Source organism: Pongo pygmaeus, chromosome 13, assembly GCF_028885625.2.
Source record: "Pongo pygmaeus isolate AG05252 chromosome 13, NHGRI_mPonPyg2-v2.0_pri, whole genome shotgun sequence".
Taxonomy (NCBI): domain Eukaryota; kingdom Metazoa; phylum Chordata; class Mammalia; order Primates; family Hominidae; genus Pongo; species Pongo pygmaeus.
Window position 1 is genome coordinate 54925672 of NC_072386.2, and position 18321 is coordinate 54943992.

General features: G+C 40.1%; 1 protein-coding gene across 1 annotated transcript in view; it reads left to right on the plus strand.

The window, feature by feature from the left end:
• Positions 1 to 18321, plus strand: part of LOC129043472 (histone-arginine methyltransferase CARM1-like) — a 322921-nt gene that overhangs the window by 158596 nt on the left and 146004 nt on the right. Inside the window, 1 exon segment of the mRNA XM_063650130.1 lies at positions 15367 to 15477. Coding sequence (XP_063506200.1) covers positions 15367 to 15477 — 111 coding nt within the window.

An 18321-nucleotide genomic window follows, 5' to 3' on the forward strand; every position in this document is an offset into this window, starting at 1 on the left:
TCCTTGTATTCTTTCTCATTGAAATTGACTATTTAAAAGGGCATTGAAATTTACTGCCTAAAAGCATAGGGGTTTAGAATGATCAATAACAATAGCTATCATTTACTGAGGAGCTTAGTATGGGCAAGCACCATGCTAAGGGCTTTCCACACACCATTTCTTTTAATCTTCATCACAGCTTTATGAGATAAATACTAATATTATTGCCCTTTTAGAAATGAAAGAATAAAGGCCCAGGAAGGTTGATAATTTACCTGATTTTATGCAACTAGAAATAAAAAGACCAGAATAAGACCCTCTTAGTCTAACTTTGGAGCCTGCACACATAATCCCCGAAAGGCATTGCCCATGGGAAGGTTGGCTAAAATTGCTAAGGGAGATTTTTGTTTCTCCAGGCCTAAGGATGGGATAAAAACATTTTGGTTACTTAAACATCCCCATGAATACATGAGGTTGCCTTGCACAATGGTTAGATTCATGAGTTCTGGAGCCGGAGAGCTGAGTTGAAACTCCTGCTTGACCACTTACCATATACCTGCCATAGACCTTTGTCCTGTTTGTCTTGAGATCTTGGGCAGGTTGTCTACAGTCTCTGGGCTTTGGCTTCTTTATCTATGAAAGTAGGAAAATGATAAGAATAGTAGCTACTTTCTAGAGCTCTTACAAGTTCAAGATGATACAGTGTCTATGAACTCTATATTAGCAAGGATTATTATTATTGATGGTCATGGGTTTCCACCTCTGCTATAACTTTAAAGCTTCCAAATCTTGATTTTTTCATTTTCATTCTGCCTCCTCCACGTAGTTTTAATGAAAATCCTTTCTTGGCCAGAGCACACTGCTGGCTGAGAACTCCATTTGGAATCCTTCCAGGAAACTGACCCCACTAGAATCCAACCCATCTCCCCTTCTTGGAGTTTCTGTTAATTGCCATCTGGCTATTTTTAGTTTCTTCAAGTGTGCACTGGGCACAAGCAGGGAAAGTCCATCCTGCTGAGGGTATGGGGCTGTGCGAGCTGTGGGGTTTTAATTTGAAAATGTTTTGACACTTCATTTGTCAGGGCACCAGTTGCCGGAAACTTGTGAGAGTGAGCAGGAGCTGAGAGCTTATTATTTTTTTAAATCAGTGTTTTCACAGAGGAGAGAATCCCCAGTTGCAACAGCTGCTTAGTGCACCCAAATGTGAGTTTGGCTTAGGCAGAAGGGATTTAGGGATTTGAAAGCTTAAAAGAAAACATAAATAACAACAAACATGGAAAGCAACCTGTTCAGACTGTCAGCTGATATTCAGATTTGCAGAGCCTGAGCTTTGGTTCTTCTGATGTGAGTTTTCTTTGGTGTGGGCATATCATCAGTTTGGTCAAAGGCCTTTGAGTCCATTTCTAATCCTGTTCTGAAATCCACCCTCACTTTAACACACTGCACACACTAATGAGGCCTGACCTTCATCACTGACTGGAATAAAGGCTATAGCCTAGATCTGCCACACAGTGCTATCTGTAAGTGCTTGCTTCCTTCCATTTCTACTGACCCTCTACTTCTTGACCAGCATAGATATTAACCCTGTGTTAGCAGAATCCTTGTTCAGAGCCTGTGGGTAGGAATAGAAAGAAAGGGAAATTACTTATGATTCCTGCTAGGGGCTTCACATATCCTATCTAATTTAATCTTTGTGTGTTAGTCAAGGTTCTTAGTTGCCAGCATCAGAAACTAATTCTACTAATTTAAGGTGGGGTGAAAGGATTTCCTTAAAGGTTATAGGAACATCAGATAATGAGCCTTAGAAGCTACATATCTGGAATAATTTTCAAAATCATGTTGCAGAATTGATCTCAGGAAGACAGCAGTGCAGCCAGACATAGGCACTGCAATGTGCACAGCTTTCACTAAATACCAATCTTGAGTGTTGTCCTAAGAACTTTCCCTCTGATGCTCTAGGGTCTGGAGGTTACTGTGACCTCACCATAGTGGACTCCATATAGTCCCTACATCTTCACTGTCTGAGCTCCCATGGAAAGCACGTCTTCCTGGTGGAGCCTGGGTCATGCTTGTGCTTTAGCTGACACCTTCGCTTCCCTAGTAAGAGGCTGGTGCTGCCTTAGAATGTGGGGCATTCACCAAACATAGGAAGGGAGTTCTGATGCTGAGAGGCACCAAAGAATGGCAAATGCCCACTGCGCTGTACAACAAACAAATGCAATACAAATGCAATACATATTGTTAGGCTAATAGTGTAGACAAAGAGATTGGAGCTACAGAAAGTTAACTAACTTGCTTTAGCATAAACAACTGCTACATGGCAGAGCTACATGCAAACTCAGGTCTGTCTGTATGCGAAGCCTGTACTGCAGGATGATTTTAGGGGTGACAGAAAGTCATTTGTTTTATGTTCTAGGTTGATAAACTGACATTTTGCTATGTGATTTTTGGAATGTGAGGGTAGCGGGCTGTGATGGTAAAAAACAGTATCTGCTTACATATATATATATATATATATATATATATATATATATATATATAAAATTTTTTTCTATACCTTGGGATTTTAAGTCTGATTCAGTTTTCCAGGGCTACCATAACAAATTACCATGAAGTTAGTAGCTAAGTGCAACTGAAATTTGCTCTCTCATTGTTCTGGAGGCTAGAAGTCCAAAATCAAGATGTCTGCAGGGCCATGCTCCCTCTTAAGGCTTTAGGAGAGGATCCTTCCTTACCTCTTCCTGGCTTCTGCTGGTTGCTGGCAGTCTTTGGTGCTCCTTGGCTTATAGATGCATCATTCCAATTGCTGCCTCTGTTGCTACATGGCATTCTCCCAGTACGTGTTTCTGTGTAAATTTCTCTCCTCTCATAGTGACACCAGCCATATGGGATTTAGGGCCCACCCTAATTCATTATAACCTTATCTTAACTTGATTACATCTGTAAAGACCCTATTTCCAAATAAGGCCACATTCACAGGTTCTGGATAGACATGAATTTTGGGGAGGTAGACACTATTCAATGCAGTATAGAGACTCGTTTCATTAAGTTAGATATCACAATAACTCATTCCTGAGACTAATTCTCTGTAATAAAGGTAAAGATAAAGTGATAGGAAATGAGTCTAGGTTTAACTGATCTCTTTGGTCCCTTAAGCCCAAAGGGGACCCTCCGAACAGATCTTCTGCCTGTGAGTGAAGCAGGAGTATATCTGTGCCAGCATCCTGAGCTTGAGTAGATTTGCTTCCTGAAAGGTTACTGGAGAAAGATGCCAGAGTTAGCAAAAGAAAATGCTTTCATTTGGTATGAAAGCAAAGTGCAGCTCTCCAGGAGAGCCAAGAAGACTGTGAATAAGCATTGGTCACAGACTGATTTTTAGGGTAATTGTGAAAAAGGAAGCTGAGGGCTTTAGGGTACAATGCAATAGGTGGCTTTCTAACCAAGATATTTGCACTCAAAGCACATCTCTGCTCCTTTCAAGATGGTGACATGTGACCTTGATCTTTTTGAGGTTAATTTTAAATTGTGGTAAGAACACTTAACCACATGGTGGCTGTAAAAATTTAGTAAGCAACTTCTTGGAGAGTCTCAGCACAGCTCTGGAATGCTGCACATGCAACTGGGGAATCAGAATCAGAAATCATGAAATCATCGGACCCTCAAAGATACAGCTTATCCAGGCTTGTGAGTCAGGGCTATGCTGCTGTAACAATCAACTCCTAAATGTCAGTGGCTTAATCCAACAGAGCTTTATTTCTCTAACCAGTATCATTCTCACTCCAGGACCCAGGCTGATGGAACAGCCTTCATGAAAAGCACTACTAGTTCCTGTTGTAGAGAAAAGGAGGACCTAGCAAATCACACAGCTAGTTCTTAAATCTTCCACCTGAAAGTGGCCAGTGTTACTTATAACTACATTACGTTGGCCAAAGCAAGTCATATGGTCACTCCTAATTTCAACAAAGCAGGGAAATGCAAATCTACATCTGCCTATGAGAAGAAACAGAAATATTTGGTAAATGGCACTATATATTACCTTTGCAAACTCATTAAGGTAGGGACAGGTTGATAAGGTGATATTCTCAGTGCACTAGCTGTGTGTGGGAGAGGGTTAGAAAAAAGAGGGACTTGATGGATTAACACTTCACTTACAGGATTTCATTGAAATTAACTTCTGCCTGGTGGATTGCCTAGCCACTGAACGCAAAGCATTTTAGAAAGTTCCTAGAGTTGAATTTCCAACACTTTCACTCTTCCTCTAAGACAGTGCCATGAAGGGCCAATTTGGGGCAACTACTGACTTTCTAAAGGCTTATATAGAAGGCTCTGTATGACATAGTAATATCTAAAATAGATGACTTTGTTTTATTGTCTGCTTGCAGACTAAGAATGTAAATAAATAAAGAGGATAAGATCATTAAAAAGCAGTTCAATTGGATGAAGCAACCAACTAATAAGCTCTTCAAAATATTGTATTTTCATCCCTTGGTATCCATGGGAGTTTGGTTCCAGGACACACACATACCCCCCAAATTAAAATTTGTGGGTGCTCAAGTTTCTTGTATAAAATGGCATGACATTTGCATACAATCTATGCACATCCTCCTGTATGCTTTAAATCATCTCTAGATTAATATCTAATACAGTGTAAATGCTATATGAATAATTTTTACTGTATTTTTATTTGTATTATTTTAATTGTTGTATTGTTATTTTTATGGGGTGTTTTTTTTTAATATTTTTGATGTATTGGTTGAATCCTTGGATGCAGAACTCACAGATGCTGAGGGCTGAGTGTACTAGACCCTGGTCTTTTTTGACACTGAACCAGAAAAATTCTGATGAATTTAGAGCTTCTGCCTAAATCTCTTTTCACTTAATTTCCTGAGTCTGTAGTATTGGCATGTCCACTTTAACTTCAGAGTGGTGGCTTAGCTTTGGAATTGAGAAGTTCCAGAAACCCAGAAAAAGACAGAATCACAGGGAAATGTCAATAAACATGTTGATTTTCCTGTAACTACCACCAATTTCTTAGCCTAGATTCCCTAAATTGCAGAGCATGAGGCAAAGGCTTCTGGGCTGGCACTTTATCAGGGAGTATTAGTCTCAGGAAAACAGGAGTAGGAGAAAGGAGAGTGAGGCAGGGAAGGAGGGAGAGCAAGTAGAAGGCAGTATATTACCGAGCAGGCCACAGCTTTATGAAAAACTGATTGCTTGGTGTCAGGACATCTTCAAAGGGGCAACATGAAGCTACTTCATCCTCAAATAGTTCTTCCAAGGGGAGAAAGGGAAAATGATTTATTCATTAGCTGCCATCTCCCATTGGTCAAAGTATTCCCTCACTGGGTATTAACTCCCTTACACTTCAAGGGTACACATGCATGAGCATCAAGTAGGTGTTGCAGTGCTTTCTCTGCCTTGACAGAAATAAGGAAATTCCACTATAGGAGGCACATGGCATAAACGAACTGTGCACTGTTTTTTGTGCTAATGAACGATATGAGGACCTAGAAGAAACCATTGCAACAAGTTCCGCAGGCAGTAGCGAACATAGCAGGAACAGCAGCAGCAGCAGCAGCAGCAATAAAACCCAGTTCCAGGATTCAAAGATCAGTGCAAGCAATTTCTAGGACCCCTCTGCTAAATAGCAAGGCAAGCGTTCTCTTCTGGCATGAGGCAAAACCAGAAGGCATTATAACCAGCCACTCAAACCAGGAACCTAGGAGTCAATCTATACTTTTAGTCTTCTTTCAAGTCTAAATCCCTTAGATTCAATGGTCTCAGCATTTCTGCAACCTTTTCACTTCTTCTGTCCCACAGCAAGTCCCTAGTTCTCATTCTTATTGTATCTTTCCTGGAGTATTCCAAAAGTTTTGCAACTACTTTTCCTGCTTGTACCAGTTAAGATATCTTTGACTTGAAATAGGAAAAATCCCTACTCAAATTGGCTAAAACAGTCAAAGGTAATGGGACTTCATGGTGTTTTAATCCATGTTTTCTGTGTGTCTGTTTAAGAGGGAGGAAATCTTTCCCAAGTAGTCTTTCTCAGTAGACTCATAAAGAAAGTCATATCACATGCCCAAGCCTAAACCCATCATTGGCAAGAGGAATAGAACCACTTATGATTGCCCTAAACCAATCAAGATCCCCTCTCTGGATCTGCAGATGGTTAAACACATACAGGAGGGTAAATACTCAATTCCTGCCACTTTCATTATGGCAGGAAAATTCTGCAGTGATAGCTCCTCCTAAGACAGAACTCTACATCTGCTGTGCAGTGAAACTTGCTGGCACCCAGAGGGCTGCCTGTATTTAAATAATGCAGAATTAATGCTTATGAGCACATTCTGCTTGGTCTTCTGGCAGAGGACAGAAAAACTTATTACCAACCGTTTAGCCACCCTTTATCCATGGTGCAAGATCAGTGCAAGTTCTGATTGGAAGGAGGAAGGGAGAGGGGACTGATGCTGGTTAGGAATTACTAGGTTCTGTTACCTTTGATGTTGTGGCCCTCCAATCCATGCCACTAGTATGATGTTGCTGAAATGCAACTATGACATAATCCTATGAAATAATCCTTCTATTTAAAACTTTCTGATGATTCTTCTTTGCTGAAGAATCAAGCCAAGTCTTGCACAAAAGACTATTTATGATCAAGCATCTGTCAGTTTCTCCAGATTTTGCTCTTCCCATGTTCATGTCTTAACCATGCCCCACTTCTACCTCTAATACTCACATCATGCTCCTGATGCAATTTGCTACCTTCCGTATGCAACTGGCTCTATCATTCTTAGATGCCTTTGTCCATACTTCCTGGAGCTCCTGCATTTACCATCATTTAAATGGCACAATATTGACTCACTTTTCAATTTCCAGGTCACCTCAGTGAAATCTTTCCAGACCCTGCGGTAAAGTAGCCTCTTTGTCCTTCTGCTCACACTGTGCCCTTATATAATTCTATTATTGCCACTGTAGCACATGATTGTACTTCTTTATTAACGCCTATTCCTCCTCCCAGACAGTCCTGCTCTATTCATCTTTGCATTCTCAGCACCTGGCAGTGCTTGGCACATTGGTGAATGAATGAAGGAGTGTTTAAGGATCTAGAGCTGAGTGATCATGTCCAGGTCTAAACCAGGGTTAATTGTGAGGAGAGAAGCTAAGCATGATCATATGTTTTGAATATTCTCTAATTAGAGAGGAAAATAGTTATAGAACTGGTAGAAGGGTGGTTAAACGGTTGGTAATAAGTTTTTCTGTCCTCTGCCAGAAGACCAAGCAGAATGTGCTCATAAGCATTAATTCTGTATTATTTAAATACAGGCAACCCTCTGGGTGCAAGCAAGTTTCACTGCACAGCAGATGTAGAGTTCTGTCTCAGAAGGAGCTATCACTGCAGAATTTTCCTGCCATAATGAAAGTGCTAAGTATCTGAACAAGATTTAAGTCCAAGCTGCAAAGGCCATAAGAGGATGTCTTCTGTAGTCCTTGAGATGCTTTGGACATTTTCTTCTCTGATAAAAGCTGGAGTAGGAGATGCGATGCATTGCAAAAGTCTGTGCAGCCTCCTCTTTCTGTTACTGCCCAGAAGTTGCTCAGTTAACCTGTCAGTCTATAGTTTGGATATTGGAAGATCTGGGTACTGGATGCAGTCTATGGGGGTTGGCAACCTGTGGCAGCCAACAGTAATGATGAAGCACATGATACTGTGCAGGAGCTTGAGCCACATGTGGTTTTGTGCTGTCTAGTGAGCTGACTAAAGATGGAATAAAATGAGGGCAGGAAGGAGTGATGGCTGTGGAAGTAGGACACAGAACATAGGAATATAAGGCATACAACAATAACAGGTATTGCAATTCAGAGCAGCCACTGATGTGCTCAAAAAATAAAGAAGAATTAGTAAATAATTGATATCACTTGAGGAACAAATTGTGGGATAATCAAAACCTTCATATTTGAAGACAATTATAAAAAGCTGGAGTGAAAAATAAGACTAAATGTGGCCAGTATTACTCTAGTCTGAATAGAACAAATAATAATTTAGAATTGAAGTTGAGACAACAATAGACTGGATTAAGAAAATGTGGCACATATACAGCATGGAATACTATGCAGTCATAAAAAATGATGAGTTCATGTCCTTTGTAGGGACATGGATGAAACTGGAAATCATCATTCTCAGCAAACTATCACAAGGACAAAAAACCAAACACCGCATGTTCTCACTCATAGGTGGGAATTGAACAACGAGAACACATGGACACAGGAAGGGGAACATCACACTCTGGGGACTGTTGTGGGGTGGGGGGAGGGGGGAGGGATAGCATTAGGAGATATACCTAATGGTAAATGACGAGTTAATGGGTGAAGTACACCAACATGGCACATGTATACATATGTAACAAACCTGCACATTGTGCACATGTACCCTAAAACTTAAAGTATAATAATAACAAAATTTAAAAAAAAAGAATTGAAGTTGAGAGAGTGGCTAATAGTATAGGATTCAACTTAGATAATTTTTAAAATCTCATCTCTGATTCTCAGCCTCCTTATCTACAAAATGGAGAAAATAATAATTGTTATCACAAGTTTAAAAGGTAATGCCTACACAGTACTAAACAGGCATAGCATATAATAAGTATACAAGAAGTAGTAGATTACAATAGGTCCTCCATATTCATGTGCTCTGTTTCTGTGGGTTCTACGTCATGGACACAGCCAACTGTGGAACAAAAATACTTGGAAAAAAGATGGGTGGTTGTGTCTGTACTGAACATGTATGGACACTTTTTTTTGTCATTATTCCCTAAACAATATAGTACAACGCACTTACATTGTACTAGGTATTATAAGTAATCTAGAGCCTCCTTAAGGTATTCAGGAGGATGTGCATATGTCATATGCAAATACCACACTATTTTATATAAGGGACTTGAGCATCCAAGGATTTGGGTATCCAAGGGGATTCCTGGAACCAATTCCCCGTGTATACCAACAGATGACTGTATTTATTTTTGCTCTTTTATTCAAGGGTAATTTTGTTTCATAGTTTTATAAGGATCTATATATTCCTTGTTAATTTTAACCTACTAAATCCAAATGAATAGTTTTGGATCTACTTGGAGCTATGTAAGCTCTGTCCAAGCATTTTTCAGGATTTCTTTGCCCAGGAAGCCACAAGAACATGTAATTAAAATAATCTGGAAAGCAAAATGATAACTCTTTTTTTCTAATATTTTTAAAACTTTTCTTACCAATAAATTCCCAGGACATTTGGCCACGATTACATGGACCAGTTGTTGACTTTTCCCAGTTAGTCCTGCCAGGGATTTCATACTATTTTCGGGTGCCACTATGTATAAGCCAAAAAAGAGCCATGTCTACCGTCACTGCCTGTGTATCCAACAGGCAGCTGAGGATGAATTCCCTCTCTAGAAGGTAATTGTCCACAAGACGTAACTGGATGCTAATATAGGGAGAATATGGCAAGGTCAAAAGAAAGTCATCCTTTGAAAGAGTCTTAATTTAACTAGGTTGGAGAGGACTTATGCTGATATAAGGTGGCCTCTCAGCAAGGTAACAGATTTTTACCATATTTTCTGGATCATGAATCTGTCCTCTATTTGTGGTAGTGAGAGACATTTTCATCCCTCAGTTTGTTCAATAAAGATTTAGTGAGTGTCTCTACTGTGCACCAGATCCTGTACTACATGTCAGATTCAATAGTGAGAAACAGATGGGGTCTCTCCTTTAATGAAGATTACTATCCAGGGGAGAGAGCAGATATTAATCAAATAATCACTCATTACATGAAAAATTATAATTCCGGTGAATGTTATGAAGAAAGAGTATGAAGAGATGCTAATAAGGAAGTATACAACAGGAGGACCTAGCATGGTAGGACAGCAAAGACCAGGGGAGATGTTTGTGACTTAGCCAAGGCAATATCTCCCCACCTCCTTGCACCTACATGCATGGCCAATGGAATGTAAGAGGAAGTGATGAGTGTCACTTCTGGGCCAAGGTGGTTAATGGTCCAGCATACTTTCCCTACACTGATGATTAAAAGATGGAGGTGTTTGTGACCTTAAGGATGAGTTGGTTTAACAGCCAGGGTCCCTGCAGGAGAGAGACAGCACACATGACAGGGTGTATTAGGGTTCTCTTAGAAGGACAGAGCTAATTGGAAATATATCCATATCTATATCTATATCTATATCTATATCTATATAATCTACCTATGTATCTATGCATCTATCTATCTATGTATCTATCTATGTATCTATCTATCTAAAAGGGAGTTTATTAAGTATTAACTTACATGATCACAAGGTCCCACGATAGGCTCTCTGCAAGCTGAGGAGCAAGGAGAGCCAGTCTGAGTCCCAAAACTGAAGAACTTGGAGTCCGATGTCCAAGGGCAGGAAGCACCCAGCACAGGAGAAAGACGTAGGCTAGGGGGCTAGGCCAGTCTCTCCTTTTCAAGTTTTTCTGGCTACTTTATATTTGCTGGAAGCTGATTAGATTGTGCCTACCAGATTAGGGGTGAATCCACCTTCCCCAGACCACTGACTCAAATGTTATTATCTTTTGGCAACACCCACACAGACACACCCAGGATGAATACTTTGTATTCTTCAATCAAGTTCACATTCAGTATTAACCATCACACAGGGTGTTTCATGAGAATTAAAAATAACATGACTATTTACAAAGATGTAGGCAGAGTTAGGAGAACAAAGAAGGGATAGTGAAGCACTCTGTTACCAGCAAGAATGTGGACCTGTTATTCTATCTGGACCTAAAAGTAGTTACTGGAAATGTGATATAATATCAGAGCTGTAAGACATGGGAGTCCAGCAAGAACTGTGACTTCAGTAAAGTCACAATCCACGGAGACACAGAAAAAAGGAAGCCAAAAGAATAAATAATCTGACCTCACTGTCCTCACCCCCTCTGATCTCCTATTGTCATTTCCCTTGACTTATCCCAACCAGAATCCAGTGGCAAGGAAGCCCATTGTTACAGTCTATATAGATCAGGCTCCTGCCAAAGACCAGGATGAGAAGAGTGGAGGATAGATCTGGAGAAGTAAAGAGAAAATATCCAGCACAATAGTCACTGAGTAGGTGAAAGAAAATGACCGCAGACTGAAAGCAGATTGTGTGTAATGGAGAGCATAGCAAGCAAAAGGAACAGTATGTGCTAAGGCCTGTGGCAGGAATAAGCCTAAAGTCTTCTAAGAAGGCCTGTGTTCAGGCAGAAAGACCTAGCGGAAGGCTACCTCAGCGAGTCAGAAGGGTGATCGTGTTCCAATCAGTCAAGGAAGAAGAGTAGATATCATGAAGATCAAGAGTGAAAAGTGTCAGATGCATGGGGTGACTTGGAGGCCAAGAAATAAGAAAGAGGCCCGAATGCAGAAGACAAGGAAGGTTGAGTGAAACATTACAGGCTATGAATCTTGAATAAGGCAAGGGCATCCTGAGCTCATCCTCTCTGGGTGCTGCCTTGTGATGCAAGAGCATTCCCGGAGTCCAAATGTTAGACAAAAGTCATAGGCCTTTTCCAGAGATATTTCAAAGTGATGTTGGAATTAAAAGACTGCTATCTTGAGCCATCCCATTCAGCCATTTAGGCAACAAGTATTTATTAATGGTTTTTATATTTCCTACTGTGTTCACTAGGTTCTGAGAGGTGATGTGATTCCTGTCTTTGGTAAGCTCACAGGCTAAGCAGGAAAGACAACCATGTAAAGAACTGCTTGTCATATCCTGTGATAAGTGCTGTTAGAGAGTGACATGCAAAGGTGCCAGAGAGCCCAGCCTACGCTAACTGGGGAAACAGGGAATGCATCCCTGAGATATGAGATTTGAGCTAGGTCTTGAAGGATGTTTCCCAGGTAGAAAGATGAGAGGAGGGAATGTTATCGAAGGGAAATGTATTGATCAGTGGATGCCAACTACTACTAAAATGATCCCCAAATCTCAGCTGTTTATCATAATAAAATTTATTTCTTGCTCATGACATGTCCAGTGTGTTCTGAGTGGCTCTTCCCAAAGTGGTGATCCAGAGATTCAGGCTGTTTTCATCTTCAGTGCAAGGAAGGTATGCTGGACCTTTAACCACCTTGGCCCAGAAGTGACACTCATCACTTTGCCTCACATTCCACTGGCCAGGCATGTAGATGCAAAGGGGTGGAGAGCTGTAGTCTTGGGTAGGCAGCTGCTTCCTGGCAGCTGCAGTCTGAGAGAGCGTGAGCATTTGGTATGGGGTGATGGCTCCCACTGCCACAGAGAATTGCACATGAGGGAGCACAGAATGAAGTAAAGGGACATGATTCCTAGCCCAGGGTGTGTGTGGAAGAAGGGAGAGAAGTACAAAAGAAGAGGCCAGAAAGGTCAGTCATTACTGGATGGCTCAGGACTAAGGACAACATACCAGAGATACCTTCTCTTTCTCCTTCTCCTCCAGATGTGTGGAACTATTAGAAGTGTGACGTGGCCAGATATGCATCTCTTCACAGTCCATTCATTTCTTTTTTTTTTTTCTGCACAAAAAGAGAGCAAGAGTGGTGCAAAGAGCTAAACGCTAGATTTTCATCCCAACTCTGCCAATGCTACCTACTTGGGCTGGCTACTTAGTATCTCTGAGCCTCAGCTTATCAATAAAATGGGCACAAAACTATATGTACTCTGTATTCCCGAGAGGCATGAGGATCTAATAGATAATGTCAGGCAAACATCCTTTGGAAATTGTAAACTGCTCTACATATACAAGGATATTTAGTTACTCTATTTTGCCTCTGCCTGAGGGGAGATATTGTTTCCCAGAGCATGAAAGTATAAATTAATGTCTGCCAAGTTCCTGAAATATATCCACTTCTGTGATGATCTACCAATGCTAGAATAAGAAATAAGCTCAGTATTATCTCTATAAGAACAAATAAATACAATTAGATGCGGCTCCAATGCTTCCTAAGGTGCTATGTAAGAAAGCATAATGGAATTACCCATGTTAATGACTTTTCTTCTTCCACAGTCTTGGAAACTGCAGGTGGAAAGGGCTGAGGTAGTGTATTTCCATTAGAGCCTAAATATTTGCTTTGACTATTAGTTTTTTTTTTCCCACAGAATTTTTCCTTGGTCCTCCAAGGCTTTGTTTTCCAAAGTTGCATGGCTTATGTAGAGAAGGGGAAATGTCCCTCTACCTCCTCACTGTCTCTTCCCATTGCATGACTGAAAATTTGCTTGTCAAGATTTTTTAATATCCACATAAGTGGGCAGCAGATGGACTTATCTGGACAGTGCTAGCAAAGGATTGGATTCTTTTTCAAGGCCTAACTCTGTTTTGAAATAGCCAAATGATTAAAGTTACTTTGGCTTGCATTTTTAGAAAATTTTCTTAGCTTATAATTTGTCAGTACTTCTCTAGATATGGTGTGGGTCTGTTAAAGTATCTTTTTACCAAATGGACCAATTTTCCAAAAGCCTAACCACATAAGGCTCCCTCCTATCTCTGTCTCTTTTTCCTTCTCCCTATTTCCTTTCCCCCATCTCTCTGCTAATGGTAAGATGTTCCTTTAGTTTTTAGTCTGCAGCATCACAAGAACTGGAAAACACTGCTCTAAGATGTGCTTCGTGCCATCTTAATAAATTAGATAAAGAACTTCATTTACACATTTCCAGGGCACCTGTTCCCAGAGCATCCAGGGGCAATTTCCATTGTCTCTTAACTTTGCATCCATGCCTTGGGCTGAACTTGAAATCTAGGGTGTTGTGCTTTTAATTGAAGAAAGTTCTAGAAAGGTTCTTCTGAATGTAGTACATTTTTCTTTGGGACCATGGATTGCATTCTCCAACTTAACAGCCTCCATTTCTTAAATGGCAGTTGTGAGTGTTCTTGTAACAGACCATGGCCACATGAAGATGATGTATTTCCTGGGGAGGATGAGAAAAAGAGAATACTAAAATTTCTAAAAGTATAGACAGCCTGATAGGCAATTTTGGAGTCTGGGTGACATTTTAAATTGGTAATGCTCCTAATTACCCAAACCCTAGGAAACCGTATGGAATACAGCCACAGCTCTAGATTAATGTAAGTGAGCACTGTGAACCCATTACTAACAGCATGTTCTCTTAGAATAATGGCACAGTATCTGTGTCATCACAGTGTGATATTGCAGTTAAAATGCACACACACACACCCCTTAATATTTCTTGTTTTTTGGCAAATTTTTCCTGCTATAATTTTTTTAACTTTTCTAAATTTTCCAACAAAACATATTACTTTGTTTCCTTGTCAACCGTTGCCTATTGGTATTGCTGTGTTGAAATGTCAGTTTTATAGAAGATGAATGCCAGCAAGCAATGTATGATGATACAAAACATGAACATGAAGACAGACATGTTCAGAGTCAACTCTTAGCCTCCCTATTTATTGCCAGCTGAACTTGAGGTGATTGTTCGATGTCTCCAATTTTCAGGGTTTCTTTTCTTTCCTATTACATCGGCATAATAATGTTGTCTATTCATATTGTTATTGTGAGGAGGTAAAGCCAAGGAAAATGTCTTGTTCAAAGCTAGAGCCAAAAGATGCTGAGACTAAAAGGCATCAATGAGACAGAAATACAGTAACTTGAAATTTCAATGATCAGGCTGAGATTCAGGCCTTAGCTCCAGCACTGCTTGCGGAGGGGGGTTGACCACATACCATCCACCCCTTGCATGCAGGGTTAAGTGTTGGCCTTTTTATGCCAGTAAATGGTGGTTTTCTTGATCTAAGATCCCAGTCTGAACACAGAGAGTGGAAGACAAATTGCGTCACTTCACTACCTTCATCTGCTCCTACCCTCCATAGAAACCTCCCCAACTTTATGGAGGGGGCCTGGTATAAAAGCACAGCCTTCACTTTTGAATTTTTCAAGACTATCTTCAGTGATTTCTAAACCTAGGTATATCATTCCAAAAGTTATTGGCCACAGTTTTCGTTTGTTTATGCTGATAGATTGGTGGAGCAAGCCCATTTGTGACACTACTTCTCTTGGCCCTAAGCATCCTCAAAGCAATCCATGTTACAAAGAAACTATAATAATAGCAATAATTTGTGAAACACCAATTATGTGCCAAGTGCTTTGCATACTTTCATATTATTTAATCTCTGTATCCAATTCTAAGAGTGTTTGTTATTAACCCCATTTAACATGTGAGAAAAACAAGTCTCACAAAGATTCATAACCTTGCCAAGGTAAGGCCACTAGAAACATCAAAGCTAGTGTTATCATAATAAGTCTGACCTCAACACCCAAAGCAGGCTTTGTGCCAGTAGCCAAGCCCTTATTTGTGTTTTTACACTTTTTGTGTGTGTGTGTGTCTTATTTCCTTTTAGGTGGTTCTAGATGTTGGTTGTGGATCAGGAATCCTGTCATTTTTTGCTGTACAGGCTGGAGCTAGGAGAGTTTATGCAGTTGAAGCCAGTTCAGTAGCACGGTATGCTGAGGTAAGTGGTTGTATTTTTTTTTTTTTTTTTTTTGAGACGGAGTCTGGCTCTGTCACCCAGGCTGGAGTGCAGTGGCGCGATCTAGGCTCCCTGCAAGTTCCGCCTCCTGGGTTCACGCCATTCTCCTGCCTCAGCCTCCCGAGTAGCTGGGACTACAGGGGCCCACGACTACGCCTAGCTAATTTTTTGTATTTTTTATTTTTTTCAGTAGAGACGGGGTTTCACTGTGTTAGCCAGGATGGTCGCGATCTCCTGACCTCGTGATCCATCCGCCTCGGCCTCCCAGAGTGCTGGGATTACAGGCATGAGCCACGGTGCCCAGCCAGTGGTTGTATTTTTAAGGCAGTTACTAAGTGGGTCTTTAGTATACCTCAGGTTACCCAATGATGGAGTCTACCAGGTAGGTCATTTAGAATAATTTATTTTTTTAACCAGTGATATGGTTTGGCTATGTCTCCACCCCAATCTCATCTTGAATTGTAGTTCCCTTTATTGCTGTGTGTTGTAGGAGGGACCCAGTGGGAGATAACTGAATCATGGGAGCAGTTTTCTCCATACTGTTTCATGGTAGTGAATAAGTCTCACAAGAGCTGATGATTTTATAAGGGGAAACCCCTTTTGCTTGGCTCTCATTCTGTCTTGTCTGCCACCATGTAAGACATGCCTTTCACCTTCCACCGTGATTGTGAGGCCTCCCCAGCTACATGGAACTGTGAGTCCATTAAACCTCTTTTTCTTTATAAATTATGCAGTCTTAGGTATGTCTTTATCAGCAGTGTGAAAATGGACTAATAAAACTAGTTTCTAATTTTTGCTGTATTGTAATGTTACTGCCAGTCAAGCCTAATTTCCCTGTAGTGATTGATATGAAAAAATTAATTTTTTTAATTGTCATGATACTGAAATTGTAGCAAAACCTTTTCCCTTCCCATCCACCGGGTGGCAGATGGTGCTGGGGCAGAGGAAGGGAGACATGAATGTTTTCTTTAATTATCCAGGTAAGGAGTAATGTTTCACTGCAGCTAGATTTATTTTTTTCTTTTAAGTGCTGTAATGACAATAGCTGCACCATTCACTTTAAATTTTACTTTTGGTTTAAGGGGCTATTGCTACATGGTTGTAGTAAGGGGAAGAGACAGGTGTCTGTGTTTCGAGGAGCTTTTTAAGATTTCAGGTTCTGATTGGAGGAATGTAGTGCTCTATTATCATTATGAAATGTGTACAAATATTATAAAATAAGTCAAAGTCAAGAGTCAGGTAATAATGGCTTTCAGTAATATTTGGATGTAATAATAACCCAATCAAACTGCAGAAATTGGATATGGGTGCACCCGTGTGAACAGGGTAATGCACTTGTCATTCATACCTGGAGGAGGCCTGAATTTTAATGAGGCATAGGATGACAGATAGAGAGAAAAGCTTGGCTGCTGCTTCAGATGAGCATCATGAAACCCTTCTCCAGGCCCGGACAACTGGTACCTCTGAGTGATAGTTGGTTTTGACGTAAGTGAGCAAAGAGGAACCAAGAGACAAGTAGACAACTCTGGCATGTTTGGAGGGAAAGATTGTCAGAGCCTAATGGACAGGTAGGTTGTTGTATTCTCTTTCCTGCTTCCAGCAAGTCCTGAAGAAAATATTTTCAGCCATTTGTTTCTTTACCAATTCTTAAATGTCATTTTTATTAAATATTGACTACACTCCAAATAATATTTGTAAATATATATAGTGTAAAGAATAACAATACAATGAATCTGTGCCTACTTCCCCTTTTAAGAAATAGACCATTAGCATTTTCTTTAAAGGCCCCTGTACCTTGTCCTGATTGCATTACTTTTTTGCCCTGAACAGAGGTAGTCACTACTGTGAATTTTTGTTTATCGTTCTCTTATTCTTTATACTTTTACCACATATATTTCTATTCCTAAAAACATATCACTTATGAACTTTCCATGAATGGGCTCATAATGTATGCATTCTCCTGCAATTTGCTTTTTTTTCACCCAACATCGTGTTCCTGAGGGGCATCTTTGTTGATGCATACAGCTGTTGTTTATACATTTTCAATGCTGTAGAGTGTCTCGTGATATGATATGCCTCAAGTTGTTAGTCCTGTTGGCAGACTTTGGATGGCTTCCATTATAAAAGTATTATTATGAATACTTTTGCACACAGTCTCCACTGCGTCTTTGCTGAAGTTTCTCAGGCATACACAGGAGTGGAATTGTTGGGTCATAGGGTGTGCATATCTTTGACTTTGCTATATAATGCCAAATTGTTTTCCAAAGTGGCTGTGCCAATTTTTATTCCCTCCAGCAGTATATGGGTGCCATTGTTCTATGACTTTGTTAGCACTTTGATATTGTCAGACTTTGAAATTTTTGCCAATCTAGTGGTTATGACAGGATCTTTGTGGTTTTGTTTTTTCCACTTGCTTATGACTTTGAACATATTTGCAAGTATTTTGGCCATTTGTGCTTTCTCTTCAGTAAAATGCCTATTCAGGTTTTTGACAATTTTTCTTTTGAATTTTTTGTCTAATTCTAATTTATTTGTAGGAATGAATTCTATTTTCTAGATATTAATCCTATGTCAGTTATATATGTAGCAAATATATTCTCCCAGTTTGTGCCTTACATTTTCACTTTCCTACTGGCCCTAGTAAGCTTTAGATAGAGAGGTCTAAAAAAGAATAGAGAAGAGGAGGATAAAAATATGTAGAGAGAACTTCATAGATAACAATGCCTCTGCTTAGATATTAGTAGGTTTTAAAATGAATTTTTAAGGTGAGGGGTTGTTTAGAACTTTGTTTTAGGTGCTGCTTATTCATTTATTCATCTTTACTCA